The sequence below is a fragment of the Syngnathus leptorhynchus genome, chromosome 17 (assembly GCF_054491065.1).
Source record: "Syngnathus leptorhynchus isolate UIUO chromosome 17, UIUO_Slep, whole genome shotgun sequence".
Classification (NCBI taxonomy): domain Eukaryota; kingdom Metazoa; phylum Chordata; class Actinopteri; order Syngnathiformes; family Syngnathidae; genus Syngnathus; species Syngnathus leptorhynchus.
This window is the reverse complement of record NC_141211.1, coordinates 554,045-570,637: the sequence shown is the minus strand read 5'-3', so window position 1 is coordinate 570,637 and position 16,593 is coordinate 554,045. Positions and strand designations below refer to the sequence as shown.

The following is a 16,593-nucleotide window of genomic DNA, read 5'->3' as shown; positions in this document are numbered from 1 at the left end:
CTCCCTCAAAAGTCATCAGGACTTTGCCGCAAATAATGCATTCATTCAATCACGAGGAAAACATCTAAACGTCACTTTTGAGCTTGAGATGATGCTTCAAATGGTTTTGGAATGAAATGATTAAGCAAAACTGATGTTTATAAACATGTTCTTCCACTATAGGTCTCACTTTGAAAGGCTTTTTACATCATGAGTGAGAAAATCAATGGACCAAACGCATTTCATCATCAGCTCTAAAAGGCGTTGACGTCACTGCAGAGGCAGAGGCAGAGGCAGGCGCAGGCGCGTCGAGAAGCTGCCAAACAAACTCCTCCCGCTTTCGTCAAGTCTCCACCCCATTGGCCGCCTCCAAGACGCGTATTTCTTTATAAACCTGGCGGCCTCGCACCTTCACCCGGGTCAACTTTCTCTGACCGACTCACCGGGGAAACTAAATGTGGCCATTTTGTGGAATTATTACTTTTGTTTTGAGTCTTTTTGCTTTTTTTTCTTCCCCTCATTTCAAATGCGACATGTTGGATAAATACCTGAGCGGTGAATGACTCGTGGAAGTGGTCGAGAAGCGAGACGTCAACCGAGAGCGGCGGCGGCGGCGGCAGCAGCAGCAGCGGCGGCAGCAGCAGCAGCAGCAGCAGCGCCGGCGGCGGCAGCAGAAGCCGGGCCAGGATGAACCTGATCGGGGGCTACCAACACCACCATCATCACCACCACCACCTCATGCACGAAGCCTTCCCGTTCGTGCAGCGCTGCCACCAGGACGCACCGCCTTACTTCCAGAGCTGGGTGGTCAACCACGGCGAGGTGCCTCCGGACTTCCAAATCCAGGCGCCTTACCAGGCGGGCGGCGCGGAGCTGACGCCGGGCTCGGCTGCGGCGGCGGCCGCCTCCTCGCAGCACGAGCACGCCCGCCTGGATGGCCTGCAGGCCGCCGGCATGGCCAAGCGGCGGGCTTCCGGGCCCAAGAAGGAGCGCCGGCGGACGGAGAGCATCAACACGGCGTTCGCGGAGCTCCGGGAGTGCATCCCCAACGTGCCCGCCGACACCAAACTGTCCAAAATCAAGACGCTGCGTCTGGCCACCAGCTACATCGCCTACCTGATGGACGTGCTGGCCAAGGACTCCGGAGAGACTGAAGGCTTCAAGGCCGAAATTAAGAAATTCGACAATCGGGATCTGAAAAGGAAAAGAGACGTGGTGAGTGTGCACGATACTATGAGAGCCGCTTCACTCAAAGATGAGCTCTTTTTTTGCTCAAGTCTGGCAAAAATGCATTCTTAGAAAGAAAGAAAGAAAGAAAGAAAGAAAGAAAGAAAGAAAGAAAGAAAGAAAGAAAGAAAGAAAGAAAGAAAGAAAGAAAGAAAGAAAGAAAGAAAGAAAGAAATGGGAGAGGCTACATTGACATGGCGTTTCATTTGATGGGCCGTACATTCGCATCTGAGACGAATTCTATTGAATTGGTTTTAAGGGCGACCGCTGTTCAAAAATCCCGAAACAAAATCGTGTAACAGCTTAAGAACGTACACTTGAAAATTGGGATCTGAAAACGGACTGGACCTGAACATGTTTCACATTCAGAAGTCTATTCAATTCGATACTTTGTCAACAAATATTTGAATGGGATTTTAAAAATTGAAATGAAATAGAAATTAGAATCGAAAATGAAAAACAGGAGGACGTTTCAATAGTCCGCAATACTTGTTTATATTGTGTCGTTGGGAGCGTTTCAACGGAACACATTTACAATTGGAGTCTGCGATCATGTAAAACATAGTTTCAAAACCAGCGCTCTAGAAAAAGGGGGAGAATTTTAAATTCATGAATTACAGTAACAAAAAGCAACTTGACGCGATGTCAGTCGCGTTTTAACGGAGGCTTGCGAATGAATTCATATTGCAGTTCAAAATCAGACACTCAGAACAAATGGACTATTTTATCAAATTGAATGAAACGTTTTGCAGCTTTTTACAAGGTTATCAACTGTAGATTAGTAATGGCACGAGAAGGAGCACATGTAAAACGGAGCTATTCAAAAAAGGAAAAGCGTGGAAAAGTAGAAGTAGCTATCTTTGATAATAGCCTATCAATTGAGGGTTGCTTGAAATAAGTGTGGACATTTAAATGCGGACAAAACAAAAAGTACTGTCAATTTAATTGGCTGCTTTGTAAGTTGATGCTTTTTAAATGAAGCTTTGCTTTAAAATCAACACATTTTGATCTGCTCATTTGACCAACGTGCATTATTGCTTTGGAAAAAAACAACAACAACAAAAAAACCCTGAAATAAATAGTTGTGGATTATTTTTTTTTTTTAATACAGTCTAGTTATCGTATGCGTTTATTCAGGTGTTGTCTCAGTTCAAGTGTTAAACCAATAGCATGGGCAAATAGACCTACTGCATTTCCATCAAGTGGGAATAATCATAAAAAAATGGTTCCTGTTTTAGTGTACAAGATAGGTTTTGGTCAACAACAAATATAATTAGGTCACGCGTAATAAGCGTGGCTTTATAAATAATGAAACAATTAACGATTATAATTATGATCAATGAGTTTTCTCGTAGCAAACGATTCATACGGGCTGCTGTATTGCTACCTTTTTTTTTTCTTTTTAAATAAGGCTAAAAACTATTGAACATATTTTCCGTAAGCTTGAGTGTGTATGAGATGTTTGTGCTTCTTTGGTCACGGCATTACAAAAATGTTCTTGTTGTGGCTCGTACAGAACGAAGGTCCAGCACCGGACTCGTTTGGTACCGAGAAGAAGGTGAAGGGTCGGACCGGATGGCCGCAGCAGGTTTGGGCCCTGGAGCTCAACCAATGACACACACACACACACACACACACACACACACACACACACACACACACACTCACACTCACACTCACACTCACACTCACACTCACACACACACACACACTCACACTCACACTCACACTCACACTCACACTCACACTCACACTCACACTCACACTCACACTCACACGCGCAGCGCACCGCAAAGCCACCCTCAAGAAACCCCACAAAACCACTTTTACGGCCATACGTGAAGGCATCATTAGTCTGAAGAAAAAGGAGCGCTCGTGTTTTCTCCTGCTGTTTCTTAAATGTGGAATATTGTGTTTATCCCTCCCTCTTGTTGTGTCGCAAAAATCACGGTTTAAGTTATGTATTGGGGAAAATGGTACATTTAAATTATTTTACTTTTATTTTGGAACTCAACTTTAAATTGCAACACGTGTACTTGCTGTCTTATTTGGTAGAAATGTCATCTGGGTATTTAGCAGATTATTTGGAGTTCGATTTTATTTTTTGTGGGGCTTCCCCTTTTGTTTTGTGTTTGTACTGGCACATTGTTTTTCTTAGTCTACTGTAGGTCGTTTTGGTGTGCTAATTTTGTTTCAAGGTGACGCAATTTCATTGTATATAATGTTCAAAATGAGAGCATTGCTGGTATTTTCCACGAAGCCATACTCAGGCAAAATATTGTTTTTGTTGTATCCGAAAAATGACAATCTACCTCAACGTGCTCACTGTCCGCTTGAATAGACGCACTCGAATGTGGTTCACTTTCAACGCAGCTTGATAAACTTGCAAAACACAATTCAGAAAAATAACCATTTCAATTGTTTCTCATTACTTGTGCAAAAATGTGGATTTGAATGTACATTAGACGTGAAACGATATAATAAATGAATATTATTTTATGACACCCGCTATTTTTTGTGAGATTTCTTTTGGGGGAGTCCTCACCTTACTGTCATGATAATGTTCCGTAGAAAATGCTGGTTTTCTTGATGCGTACACTTTTAATCCTAACAGTTGTGAGAAAACAACTCCCTCCAGGTCAAACCAAAATGAAGTCAAACTACTCTAGCCCGCTTAATCCCAATGGGCTTTATTGGCCAGGTTTGGCATGCCAAACAGCGAGCCCACTTTCAAGTGACTGGCAACATTCAAGTGGCTGGCTGGCGAGAGCAGGATGTTATTGCCCACTGATGGCTCTCTGATTCGGGAGGGAGGGATGGATGGAGTTCAGAGCAGAGCGAAGCCAAGCAAAGCGAAGCCGTGCTGCGCTACGTCTGCTGCTTTTGGCCTACAGTCCGGAGGGGACTAGTTCCAACAGACTGTGTGTGACCTACCTGCATGGCTGAGAGAGAGAGAGATGATCTGCAACTTGCACGTTTCCTGCAAAGAGAGGTATTTATGGAACAACAGTGTCCCCTAGTGGTGACTTCCGGCACTGCTGGGTTGAAGTGTGACGTGTCAAATGTGCCCTCAAACTTCTTACTTGTCCATGAAGCCTGTAAATGAGGTGCAAGGAATGGTTTGGAGAGCAATACTGTGTGTTGAGAACGTTCAAAAGAAAGTCGCATTGAATAAAATTCCATTTCTGTACAAAGTCAAACCATCCAGTCACGTATAAGCCTGTACATTTATTTGTTTCATTAAGAGGAGCAAGAAGCAGCCATATTTAAATACAAGTGGGATTTCTAACGGGACGACGACGGTTAATGTGTGAGGAAAGATGGACGTCATCAGCTAGGTGATGCCAATGAAAACTAACAGCAAAACTGAAAATCATCCCGAATAAAAGGGTGGACAAAGACCTCCTTGGTGTTGTAGTTCGACGAAAGCCCTTCAAGGCCTGCTGCTCAACTTTGCTTGTTTAAGAACAACAGCCCAACAAAAGCTAGCCTTCAGCTACCTAGGATTACAAACAAGCAGAGCATGGCAGAGCATGGCAGAGCATGGCAGAGCATGGCAGCGCTCTTCGACGATCAACACTCATCACGGGTGCATTTAACCCTCCTGTTTAAGCTGCTAATCATGTTTGTTTGGGAATTAATATACAAAAATTCAACTTGCGGGTCATGCACAAAGGCCCTTTTAATGTTTCAGCTAAAATTCATAGGGATTTTTTTTTTTTTAAGCTCCTGTAACATGAACAGTGATGTCGGGTCAATTTCACGCGTTATCCAATAACTGTCAGAACGAGTAAAGGAATTCCCCAAAACATGTACTTCTGCAAATGTATGTTAAAAAGGCCAGAAAATTTGACTGTGGGTCAATATGACCCATTCACCAAAAAGTGTCAGCAGGGGAATAGTAGCAAAAACATCATGTGTTGTAACCACTACTCTCCAAATTTTGTAAACGGGTCCGTTTGATCCGCACCTTTCCATGAGTTGTTTTTTTTTTTTTTTTTTTAGCTTTTCACATATAACAATCAACACTAAGCTTCTGGGTGAAGGCTTTTATGTAACACTCCTATTTGTTTCTAAGGAACAAAAATTGTTCCTTGGTCAATTTGACCCATTATTTGGAAGTTGTCGGAAAAAAAATCCCAATGAGGATTAGTTTCATGACTCACCATTCCAATGGAGTTGTTGACATACATTAGACCACTGCATGTAATACTTGTATTCTAAAAGCTGCAAAATAACAGGAGGATTAAAGAGCTTCTACCGTGTCAGTGCTAGCAATTTGTTTACGCAGTGCGCAGCTTGGTGGGGAAAAGATAACATGCAAAATGTCAGCAGTCTGCCTGGTCCTTAAGTTCACAACAAAAGGATTTTTGGAAGTTCGTTACGTTGACTTTCCCGACGAGGTCAAAGGGGTCGTCATTCTGTCGGCGAGGCACACGAAAGGCAAAGTCAACGGCGGCGGCCGGCGCTTGAGTCGCAAAGGTTTGGGCCAAGCAAACGACGGTCGGCGGATGCTTGCGACTGTCCTCCCGGGATGTGGTTGTTGGCGGGAGGCTCGGCTTTTTGGCCGTTTGTCCTCGTCTCGGTCGCTTGGGTTGTTCTTTTTTTAGTCGAGCGCTTTGCTGCCGCCGCCGCCGTCGCCCTTCTGGTCCAAGCGGCTCTTGCTGCTCTTCACCATGTAAATAAAGTAGGTCAGCGTTTCTTTTTCGTTCACCGGAATGTTCCTGAAGTGACGGCTCACTGTCTGCGGACGTACAGACAGGACACAGGGGATCAAGGATTTGACAGCAGGAAGCACGCGCAGCAGCCCCATCACTTCTTCTATTTTGCTTTGGCTTGACACGTCCCCCCAAAAGCCTTGGGTCTACTTTGTCTATTTCTGCCTTTCTTTAACTTCTGTCTAGGTATTAGGATGATTGGGCATTTGGAGGTGGGGAGCTGAACGTGTGCCGAGAGGCGTTTCTGACATTGGGCTCGACAGTATGCATGTGAGCAGAGCGACTGCCCTGAGCATAGCGGGGGGAAATCAAGTAAACAAACACTCGGTGCTGCTAAGCGCAACGGGGGAGGGAGGGACACTGGCACAGCTGTGGCTGGTTGTCAGCCGCGACTGGCGCGTTATTAATGACGTGCGCGGCTCGTTAAAGCCACGTCCTAGTCTGGGGAAACATTCAACTTGCGGCCGCTGCCATTCGTCCGCCATACAGGAGGTTTTCATAAGGCGGCCAACCATCTCTCGGTGGGAGCTGCGACACCGCGTACGTCAGCGCGTGAGAAACGCCTATGGCGAGGGCAACGCGGCTTAGGGTCAAAGTCGCCAATCACCCCCCCCCGCCCCCCCAATTTCAGTCCACGCCGTCGGATAAATAAAGGGCACGAGTGGGACGCTCATAATGAGGCCCTTTGCGCACGAGTGTGACGCTCATAATGAGGCCAAACGGCATTTTCCAATGATGAAAATGAAAAGTGGACCGAGCGCAAAGGTCAAGTCAAGCGCATTTCAACTCCACCTCATTCACACCTATTTGGCATTGGGGCCAATTTGCCGCGGTCAAATGAGCGAGCGCTCACCTCGGCGAGCTGGGCCTTGTTGAGGCCGGGCCTGGTCTGCAGCTTGTAGTGTCGCTTGTAGCGCCGCAACGTGTTCACCTGCAGCTGGAACAGGTCCACCTGGGAAGACCAGAGTTGAAGTCAGTCAGTCAGTTCCCCGGACCTGAGTGGTCCGACGGCAATCCGACACCTTGGCTTCGGGCGGCACCTTACTTACCTCTGGCACCTCCACGTCATGGTCCGGGGACTCGCCGCCGTCATCGCTTGTCTTCCTCTTCCTCTTGTTGCGCACGCTCTGGATGAAATTCTTGTGGAAGTCGCAGATGTACAAGTGGCGCACCTAGAGACGAGGGCAACGCAATGTCAAAGTGCACTTGAGAGTGGCCAAGTTTCTCTGCTGACTAATGTGCACATTAAGCCCATCGGAAAAGGAAACGAGGCATCCACACGCGCCAGATTCCGCCAACAGAACTCATCGAGTGGGAAATCCACACGACAGAAGCATGTGAACTTAGGGCAACACGCTGGAATGAATGTTGCTTTCAAATCGGTCCTGGCTCGGCCGGGCCGACCTTGATCATGTGAGCGAGCCAGCGCACGACTCGGCCCACATGACGGAGGACATGTTTGTAAAGTTGGCAGACTTCGGAAACGTCATTCTCGAGTCCAGCACGGGACCCTGAATGTTTGAGGACACTTTCTTTCCCTCATGTCATGACATTCAAAGAAGAGTGAGTGACCATCGGATGAGTAGCGCAATGTCGGATAGTTGGGAACAGCTAAAGCGGCTAACATTAGCACAGCTCGTTTGGCAGAGAGCGGCACAAACAACAAAGCCCAGGCAGGCCAAGACAGCTTGCCTTGCCTTGCCAAACAGCATCATTTGAAACGAGCAAGTTATACAGTTGCAGACGATCCGCTGTAGCTTAGCATTAGCTGTCAATCGACCGGTCGCGTGGACGGTCGTCTTTTTCTTCTCATGTCACTCACGCTCTTGTCGATGTCCAGCTTGAGTTTCTTCTGCGAAATGCTCTTCTGGATCCGCTTGCTGAAGGAGGCGTTGCCGGCGGAGCGGCCGCAGCGCTCGCCGTCCTCGATCAAGCAGCAGCTCTGGCCGTAAAGGGGCGGCGCGGGCGGCCCGTCGTGGCTGTCCTCCTCGGTACTGAAGCCATTCATCCTGGAGGGAACCACTTCCTCGTCACCCAAACAATTTCTCACACCACTAAATCCCTTTAGAGTCCGGTGAGGGGATGAGCTGGTCGGGATCGGGCTGATTTCCCCCAATGTGGCGTTTTTAGCGCCCAAATCCTCCGAAGCGAGTCGAAAACATGCTGCTGCTGCTGCCGTCTGTCGCCATTCGAGCAAGCCGAGCGCGGCCGGCTAACTTATGCTAGCTCCGGCTAGTTGGCACAAGGTGGAATGGAGATTCCGTTGAGCGCCCACGTTTCGCCAAGGAATGACAGCAATCACGAACTACTCCGAGTTGGCTTCAAATAAAACCCAACGAGCGCAACAAGTTTTTGGTCGGAGTTTAAAACAAATGTGGCGTTTCAATCGTGACAATCGCGTTTTACGATGGACGTGCTGGAGTGTGGGGAACGGAAGTTTCCCTCCCTTGCCGCAATTGGTGGCTTTTTCGATTGAGCTGTGTCTTAGCAAGGAAAGGCCGCTCTGTGATTGGCTGTGACGAGCGCCAATCTTGTCGTAGTAGCTCCCTGACCCGACAGGGGGCGACAGAGTCTATAACAGGAACAACTGTCGACATGTTTTGAAACGTTTGCAAAAGCTTTCGATGATACATTCACTCCATTTCAGGTTTGCAATTTGAAACAACTACACCGCACTTAGTCAAGTACAATACTGGGACTGAATGTTTCTGTAGTCACTTTCAAAGCCCTGATTTCTATGTAAATCCATCTTCGGGAGACGGATGGATGCTCTTTTGCTTTGTCTGCTGCTCGTGCGCCAACTCACGCACGCTCAGATGATGTGCAAGGTTAGGGCAAAGGACAAAAAGTAGCAGAGCGGAAAAGCCAATTGGATGATTGTCTTGATGAGGCCAATAAAGGCTCTCATGGAGCTTTACAATGCGATGGTGAGGACGGCTTGACGAGAGATGGTAAAACAAACCATACTAGGATGGTTATATAGTAGCTTACAAATGGCGGACATGGGTTCTCGAGACTTTTTCAAGCGTTCTTTTAGGACAAAATGTCCTCTTCAACAACAACAACAACAACACTAGATGGCAGTGGTGTTTCCTATGTGTGCATGTGCCACTTGACCCAGTTGACTCCCCAATTGCAATCCTACAAGTCACCAGAAAGTAAATCTTAAGTCACGGAATCATTTTCTCTTCTTCGTTGAGGGTTCACCTGAAGGTCGACCTGAAATCTTGTGCTGACATGAATGTGAAAGCGTAAATAACGGCGGGCGGGCAGTCGAAGCTCCACGACGGAATAAATATTTGGGCATGTGGCAATTTATGAAGCGGTTAAGGCGGACGGACTTCCAGGCCCCGGATTCGATCAGCAGGATGTTTTCAATATGCTTTTTTGTCCTGATGAGAAGCAGCTTGGCCCTCAAATGAAGCGGATTCTTTGTCTAATGCAGTCAGTCAAAAGGAGCGCAGCGGAAAGCAAAATGACATTTTCTGGAGGTTAAATGATGAAAGTCACTGGCTATAAAACAACAACAACAAAACGCCGCTCACCATTTATAGAGCAGAAAGAATGAGACAAATGAGCGACAATTATTCCATTAAAATCTTAATCTGTCCTGGGAGCACTGACATTCCAAGTAGCATGAAGAAAAATACGCAAAAAGTGACGCATGGGAGTCCCCCGAGGCCAAGTATGTATTTTATTACCATCTGGTGGTCAAACGAGAGCACTGCGACGCGAATCAGGAATCAATCAGCTTTTATCGCTGCGCGATATTGCCTGCTGTTTATGAGAATTTATCTGTGTTGCTATTAGTTGGACAGGCGTGACAATATATTTAGAGCGTAAAGAGGAGCACCGAGGCGAGGCGAGGCCTCTTGCGCAACAAATGAAGGCCATAAAAAGACGCATCAAGTGATGGATATCAAGATGAATTGCGATATTTGCTCGCTCAGAGCGGCACCGCTGTGAAAACAAACAAAGCGGCACGTGCCTGCCGTGTAACGGTCCAGCCAGCCAGCCAGCCAGCATGAAAGGTGTCTTTATTGGCTACAGTTAAACACAGAGGAGGCGGCCGGGGGAGCGGCGGCGGCCGGGGGAGCGGCGGCGGCCGGGGGAGGGGCGGCGGCCGGGGGAGCGGCCGCCCGGCGGCCAGGGGAGCGGCGGCGGCCGGGGCGTTGCGTCCGTCCCTCCCACTGTCCGCTCGCAAGGCCAAATGAGCGATTGATTTTGCCCACTTTGTGATAAGGTGCAAGTGATCAATGAGCCAACATGAGCTCGGTCGGACACGCTTGGTCCTTTCAAGTCCGCCAGGCCTCCATCATCCTTTGTCATGGCGTGAAATGAAATGGATGGAAAGGCACTTCCAAGGCTCTGCGTGTCCATTTTGGACAATGGAGAGTAATGAATGTCCACCGATCCAAGAGTTGGCTTTCAGCGCTCCCTCCCTCCCTCTGTTCTTCCGTACTTCCGTAGCTGGATGACGAAGGACGATCGCTGAAGAACACAAATTGCTGCCCTCAAGGGGAGCGGGAAATGGGAACATTCGTTCTGAGTCCCAGTGCTGGTTTCCATTTGCTAGTGACTAATACACAATTCAGTGGTCAACGAGTGGAATGTTTCCCACGTTGGTCGTATCCGTCTCCACACTTTGTAATTGGCTCCCACTATTAATTCAATTCTTTTTGTGAGGAAATGTAACAAGAGGTTGAGGCCAATTCACTTTTCGTATTTTTGTTTACCTTCCACACTGGAATGGGCATTTTTCTCAAACACACGCCTATGCCCTTCTTCCTTCCTCGTCCTGCAGACAGAAGAAGGGAATGGTAAAAAGGCCAACCCTCGTTAGTGTATTCAAGCGGGCCAAATATGTAGCGGGGCGGGGCGGGGCCAGCGACGGGGCTCATAAATGCGCAGCCGTAACCTCCAGGAAGCAACATCTGGAGCTCGGGGGCGGCGGCGTAACCAATAGCCTTCTGTACACTTTCTCCTTCCAGCCAGCCTCTGATGGATTTTCCTCCTTGCAAGGTCGTCCTTCCCAAGCGCGAGCCGGTCTATCGGTCTTGGTAGATGATCACGGTGGCGCTGCGTCCATTGGGCCAGCTTGACCGTCGGTCCGTCCGTCCGTGAAGGTGATGACGGGCCAAGTCTGGAAATTCCAAGTATACTGAAAAAGAGAGACAAATAAAAGCTCAATGGTGTTACATTGGGAGCCATTAGCATAGCCGAGTCTCAGGGGATGGATACCTGAGCTGTCACTCAGCTCAGTTCAACTCAGCTCAGCCGCTCTCTGGACCTCGGCTGTCGATCCTCCTCCCTTGTTTCTCGACATTATCACCCGCAATCCCCCCCGTCTCGCCTCGCCTTTGACCTGCGAGCGCTGCGTTTGGATTTCCTGTCTGAGCGTGTCTCTGGTGGCCCTGACCCGGAGAATATTTGCCTTTTTTTCCTCCCTCCCTAAGAGCGGCTCATGAAAAGAAGCGCCATTCCTCCTTGCTGCCTTGATTTTGACCGGTGTAATCATTTATTCCCGTCCCAGCCTTTGCGGCGATTATCTTTCACGCACACGCTCGGCTCATCACGCACCACCCGTCAGTCGAGACGCCTTCCTGTCAGAGATGCGTCCCATTTTTTGCAGAGGTAAATTCCTCCCTGCAAATTGTGCAAAAGCGCAAGCACGTGACGCAGGAGGCCAATCATGAAACGCTTTCCATCTGCTGTCTGTCTACGCGTCGCCGTTGTTTGTTTTCATTTCCCGCTGAATAATTGCCATCCAACATTTTTGCCTCGTTGCAAGTCAATTGGATTGATCTCAAAGCGTCCTAAAACCTTTATAGAGACGATGCCGGAAGCAACGTTTTTACATTTCTGTCCGGAATGGGATGTCATCAGAATAATGTGATTTTTCGGGGCGGATTCAACAGTTATACCGTAATAGCAAAAAGTGTTATGCTACATAACGCTGCGATGGTTTTTGCTACATAGGCTAAATTGTGACACGCGTAACATCAGGTCACATGACATCCATTCAATCATTGATGTTTTCTGTAGTGACATCACAAAAAAGAAGTACTACTAGACCTTCTTCAGTGAAAGTTGGTTGCCGCTGGCAGCTATTTGGTCCTCGGGTTCATCTCAAGCTGCTTTGCTATCTGCTGTGCTGCAGTGAGGCTGCAAAAGCTCCGAGCAGATCCCTAATTGATTTTATTGCTGCCTCGGTAACTATTTACCCTGTGAGCTCTTCTCTATGATTGTGTGTGTATATTTGGGGCCAGCTGGATAAAATAAATCCCGAAGGGTGAAAGCTACCGGCACGGAACGAGAATAGGACCTTCCCTGGAAATGGGTTTGTCGTCAACCCTTTTTAATGACATTTCACAGCGGGCTGATTAAGCACGGCGGCGGCGGCAGCGGATTGCAGACGGGCCTCACTTCTGCCGGCTTCTTTGTTTCAGTGCTGTACACCTCGACAATTTCATCCCCACTCACATCGTTTCGTTTTTACGGCTTCTTTTGTTTAGCATGTGCTTGAGTATAGGTCACATCACGTGACTTGTGTTGCAAAAAAAAGGATCCCCCCCCCCCCCACACACGCCCTATCTTTTATTCTGTAGCGCAATACACCCCAGTTAGCGAGAAAGCGGCGTTACGCAACACGATTTAAGATGACACCCAGCCGAGCTGAAAGCTTTCATGCAAACTGTGTCTTGTCGCGACACTGCCGACTGACTTTGAAGGCCCTTCGAAAACAATCACGACGGACAAGTACAGTTGTCTTTGCGCTTAATGCCACCAGATGGAACTCTCGGAAAAGCCACAATTGGATTAGAGCGAGCGCTTTGAGCGGTTGTGGGGGGGAGAAGCCGTCGTCTCCGCTGGCGTCCAGTCCAGATCGCCCGTTGAATAATTCATCCGTCGGCTAATATGCTTTTCCAAGTATGATGGATGGCGTTTAGTCCAAAGGAACGCAACATGAGGCGGCGGGATGCGCGCAATGCCGAGGGGGGAGGAGCATTCCGGTTAGCCGGCTTCGACCCGATCGATAGTGACAAGTTTGATTTGAAAATAAAAATCGCATTTATTCCGAGAGCGTATCTTGAAAGTACCGCCAGCAGTTTTGGCTCCTGCGCCACCTTGTGGCGGTGGACTTGATGCAATATTTCATATTGGTCCAGTCCGTCGTGTTGTCCTACGCAAATGGTTCATCTTGAAAGTGGCTTCGTCATGTACAAGTTGGGATGTATATTTGATACTGCCAAGACGGCATGAAACATTCATCAGCTCATTTGCATATCAAGCGACTTTTCTGCCGAGCTAAATTCGGGGCGGAGGAATTACCTCGCCTGTTTCACCGAATCGACGTACACACGCTTAACACACGGGAGACAGAATATCTATTTCGGGCTTGTTTTTTTTCCCCTCCCCACACACATGCTTCCGCCTCTCCGAGTCTGACAGCCATTCTTTCTTTTTTTTTTTTTTTGTTGCATTCCTTAACACCTCGGAGACCCGCGATAAATTGTCGACATGTGCGAAATTGTCTGCGCTTAAGAAAGACGTCAGCGTTGTTATTGGTGACAACCGGCTGAGGATGAGGACAAAAAACGGCATGACAGGTCCCGCCGGAAATATATGGACGCCATTTTGCGGTGACGACGTCAGTCACGGCGAAGTGGGAGGGAGCGCTTTGTGTCCACTCCATTGAATAAGTGTCAGAAACGTTTCGTTACAAGACAAGGACATTTTCCTGCCACACTTGTAATTGATTGCTCAGCGGGATTCGCCGCCCGCCAATTTGGATGAGTTCAAACTCTCACGTGGCATATTCATAACACCCAATTGACCACGAGTAGGTTGAAAGGATCCTTCTGAAAAGCCTCCAGGAGAAAATGCGTGGAAATGACCAGCGTGACCGGCGCTAATGGGCAATGTTGATTAACGTTGGCCCGGCTCATTACGGATGATCGTTTTCACAGTGGAGAGGAGTCCTCGGCCTTTGTTGGCAAATAGAGCGTCAAGCAAAGAGTCCTCATCTCTACTTCGTGCTTTTGACCGAAGGCCTACTTGTGAGCGCACGCAGGTGGACGGACGCTTCCTCCCAGGTGAGGGAGGCTCTGACCCACGGCGACCCCGGCCCAAAGCGTCCTTCCGTGAAGGTCACTCGGAGAGACCTCTGCTACTCTTTCCGCCTCATCAGGAAGCCGCCTCGCCCTCCCGCGCTGGCCGTCTGGCGGCCGGCACCTTTTTTTTAAAAGAAAAGGTCATTTTCAGGGTCGCGGCCGTCAGTCAATCGTAAGGCAGGCACATCAAAACAAATGGGACTTATTTTGGGGATGAACCTTTGAATCCCTCACACACACAGCTGCCAATGTCCTGCCGGCGAAGGTTGAAAGCGGGCCCGTGCAATAAAAGCACTCATGTTCTATTAGCCCGTTGACGCTAGCTGGACAGGACACCTTCGTACGTGCTTTCATCTGCTATCGACTTTATGGATCCTCCCGCTCTTCCCCGGTGCCGCCTATTAGTCTCCGCGGACGGCTCGAGGTTGCCGGCGCAGGCCGAGCGCGACCGAACGGGATTGGCACAAATGTGAAAAGGACAAATTAGCCGGAGAAAGCTCAACGGAAACTCGTCAGCTCGGGAGGACGGCTGGATAATTGGACCTGTGGATCAACACCGGAGCCAAAACAACCCCCACACATTAGCGGTTAACTCTGAATGCTAACTCATGCAACACGTTAGCGGTTAACTCTGGATGCTAACTCATGCTACGTATGAGTGACATTATAAACCAATCACAAGGACTCTTTCTGGAGTTTCGAACAATGTAGTGAATGCGGATAGAACTGGATGACAAACAGAAAGCCTCGTGTTGGGCTATCGAATCAAATCTTGTGCCCACCCCCGTGCCTTTATGGAAAACTGCCATGTTCAAACGCAGCCCGGAGGCTCTTGCTTCATCAGATGATTAGCAGACTGCCTGCCTGGCTGCGTGGCTGCCTGGCTGCGTGGCTGCCTGCCTGCGTGGCTGCTTGCCTGCGTGGCTGCCTGTCTGCTGCCTGCGTGGCTGCCGCCTACTGCAGCAAAATCACCTCAGCCGCCTCAGAAGATGAAGTTTGTTTGAATGTCATGTCTTGTTTTCTTGGGCTGCACCTCAGCTGGCCGCTCAAACTGTTGATGGTCCGCGCGCACAAATGTTGGACAAAATCATCCTGTCGCTTTCATCAAACTGACTTTAGACACACCATACATAACGGGGATCAAAATAAACGACAAGGACACACGCCGAGTGATGAAGTCGCCATGGCGACGCCGGACCACAGTGAAACTGACAGCTGATGATCATTACAAGAATGGAAGAAAAAGTCTGGCGGGCATTGAAAGGTTGGGTAGATAATGAAAGAAGCAACTGGTGGAGATTTGACGAGAATACCATCTAGTGATGTGAGATCAGTGCGAGGAAGAAGAAGTGCAAAGGGGGGGGGCGCGTTCGTTGCCCAGTCACGCGGCTAAAAAGATTATTGTGAGTCGGGGTTCAAACAGTTACGGCAGTTGATCATTGTTGTGCCGCCCCGAGCTACTCTGGCTCCAGCGCTCCTTTTCGCACAATGGCTCGGCTCTGTGCTTGATTCGTCTGTTTCTGCCTGAAAATACAAGCATATTTGCACGCCGCTAAGTGGTAACAAATCTCAGCTGACTGAGAAAGGTACGCAACAACATCTTTGATCAACTTTCTTAACTGTGACGCTCATCCCCCGCCGATCCGAGCCGTCAGAAGCCCGACTGAGCGAGCGACGCTTGGGCTCGTCTCTTTTGGCTCGAAAGGCCTCATGAAGCCGCCCTAATTGACACCTTGATCATCCCACACTAGATGATGCAAAGACAAGGTCCAATTAGCATCTCTGCAAAACCAACCCCAAAACCCCAGCCTGCCCTCCCTCCCTCCCTTCCTCGCCAGGTGCTTTCTCGGGATCTCATTGAAAGAACTCTCCAGTTATTTCAGTTGGAGGGGAAGAAGAAAATAGATTTCCCGCTCGTTATTGGGGCGGATTTATCTAGCTGCCAATCACTCGCTCTTGTTAGCGATCCAGCAGTGTGAGGAGGAAAAACGTGTTGAAGATAACGACAGCCGTCGCGTGCTCCTCTGTGATCATCGCCCTCCCTCATCAAAACAGCAGCTGCAGAGATGCCAAAGTGTCCTTCCTCGTGTGTTATGTCCACTTTCCCCCATCTGTCTGCTATCCAGTATGTGAAGCAAAATGCTGGCAATGTTTATCTTTGCTGCTTGACGGCAGTCCTCGTGGCTTTTCGGGCCTGCCTTCCTGACGCCGTCTCGTGTTTTGGACGAGTAGTCACCGTGACAAATTGTGGCGCGGGGATACCTTCGTCATAGTTTACAGCTCGGAGTGAGCCATTTTCTTCCAAAGAAGCATCCCCAGTAGGATGGCGCTAAAAATCTTGCCTTAAGCAATAACAATGATAAAGCACTCAAAGAAAAACAACCCCAAAATCATTGTCTGCTACTTTTCCCCTAAAAATGCTCCAGCCGCGCGTGGCTTCATTCGCCCGGAGCTGAATTATCCTGGGGAATTAAAAAGTGACGGCGTTACTCTTCATCTCTTTATCACCGCCATGCTCCCGCCGCGTAGATTTACGGCCGCATTAGCGTGACGCT

At 48.7% G+C, this 16,593-nt stretch overlaps 2 protein-coding genes across 2 annotated transcripts; one reads left to right on the top strand and one right to left on the bottom strand.

The window, feature by feature from the left end:
• The first annotated feature begins 391 nt into the window (after positions 1-391).
• LOC147042801 (heart- and neural crest derivatives-expressed protein 1-like) lies at positions 392-4,338 on the top strand. Its single transcript, XM_085936268.1, has 2 exons — positions 392-1,194; positions 2,723-4,338. Exons 1-2 carry the CDS (start codon positions 667-669, stop codon positions 2,819-2,821), a joined length of 627 nt encoding a protein of 208 aa, XP_085792394.1. The 5' UTR covers positions 392-666; the 3' UTR covers positions 2,822-4,338.
• A 76-nt stretch (positions 4,339-4,414) lies between these two features.
• sap30l (sap30-like) lies at positions 4,415-8,391 on the bottom strand. Its single transcript, XM_085936269.1, has 4 exons — positions 7,747-8,391; positions 6,974-7,096; positions 6,778-6,876; positions 4,415-5,950 (listed from the first exon to the last, which is right to left on the bottom strand). Exons 1-4 carry the CDS (start codon positions 7,930-7,932, stop codon positions 5,813-5,815), a joined length of 546 nt encoding a protein of 181 aa, XP_085792395.1. The 5' UTR covers positions 7,933-8,391; the 3' UTR covers positions 4,415-5,812.
• Between the last annotated feature and the right edge of the window lie 8,202 nt (positions 8,392-16,593).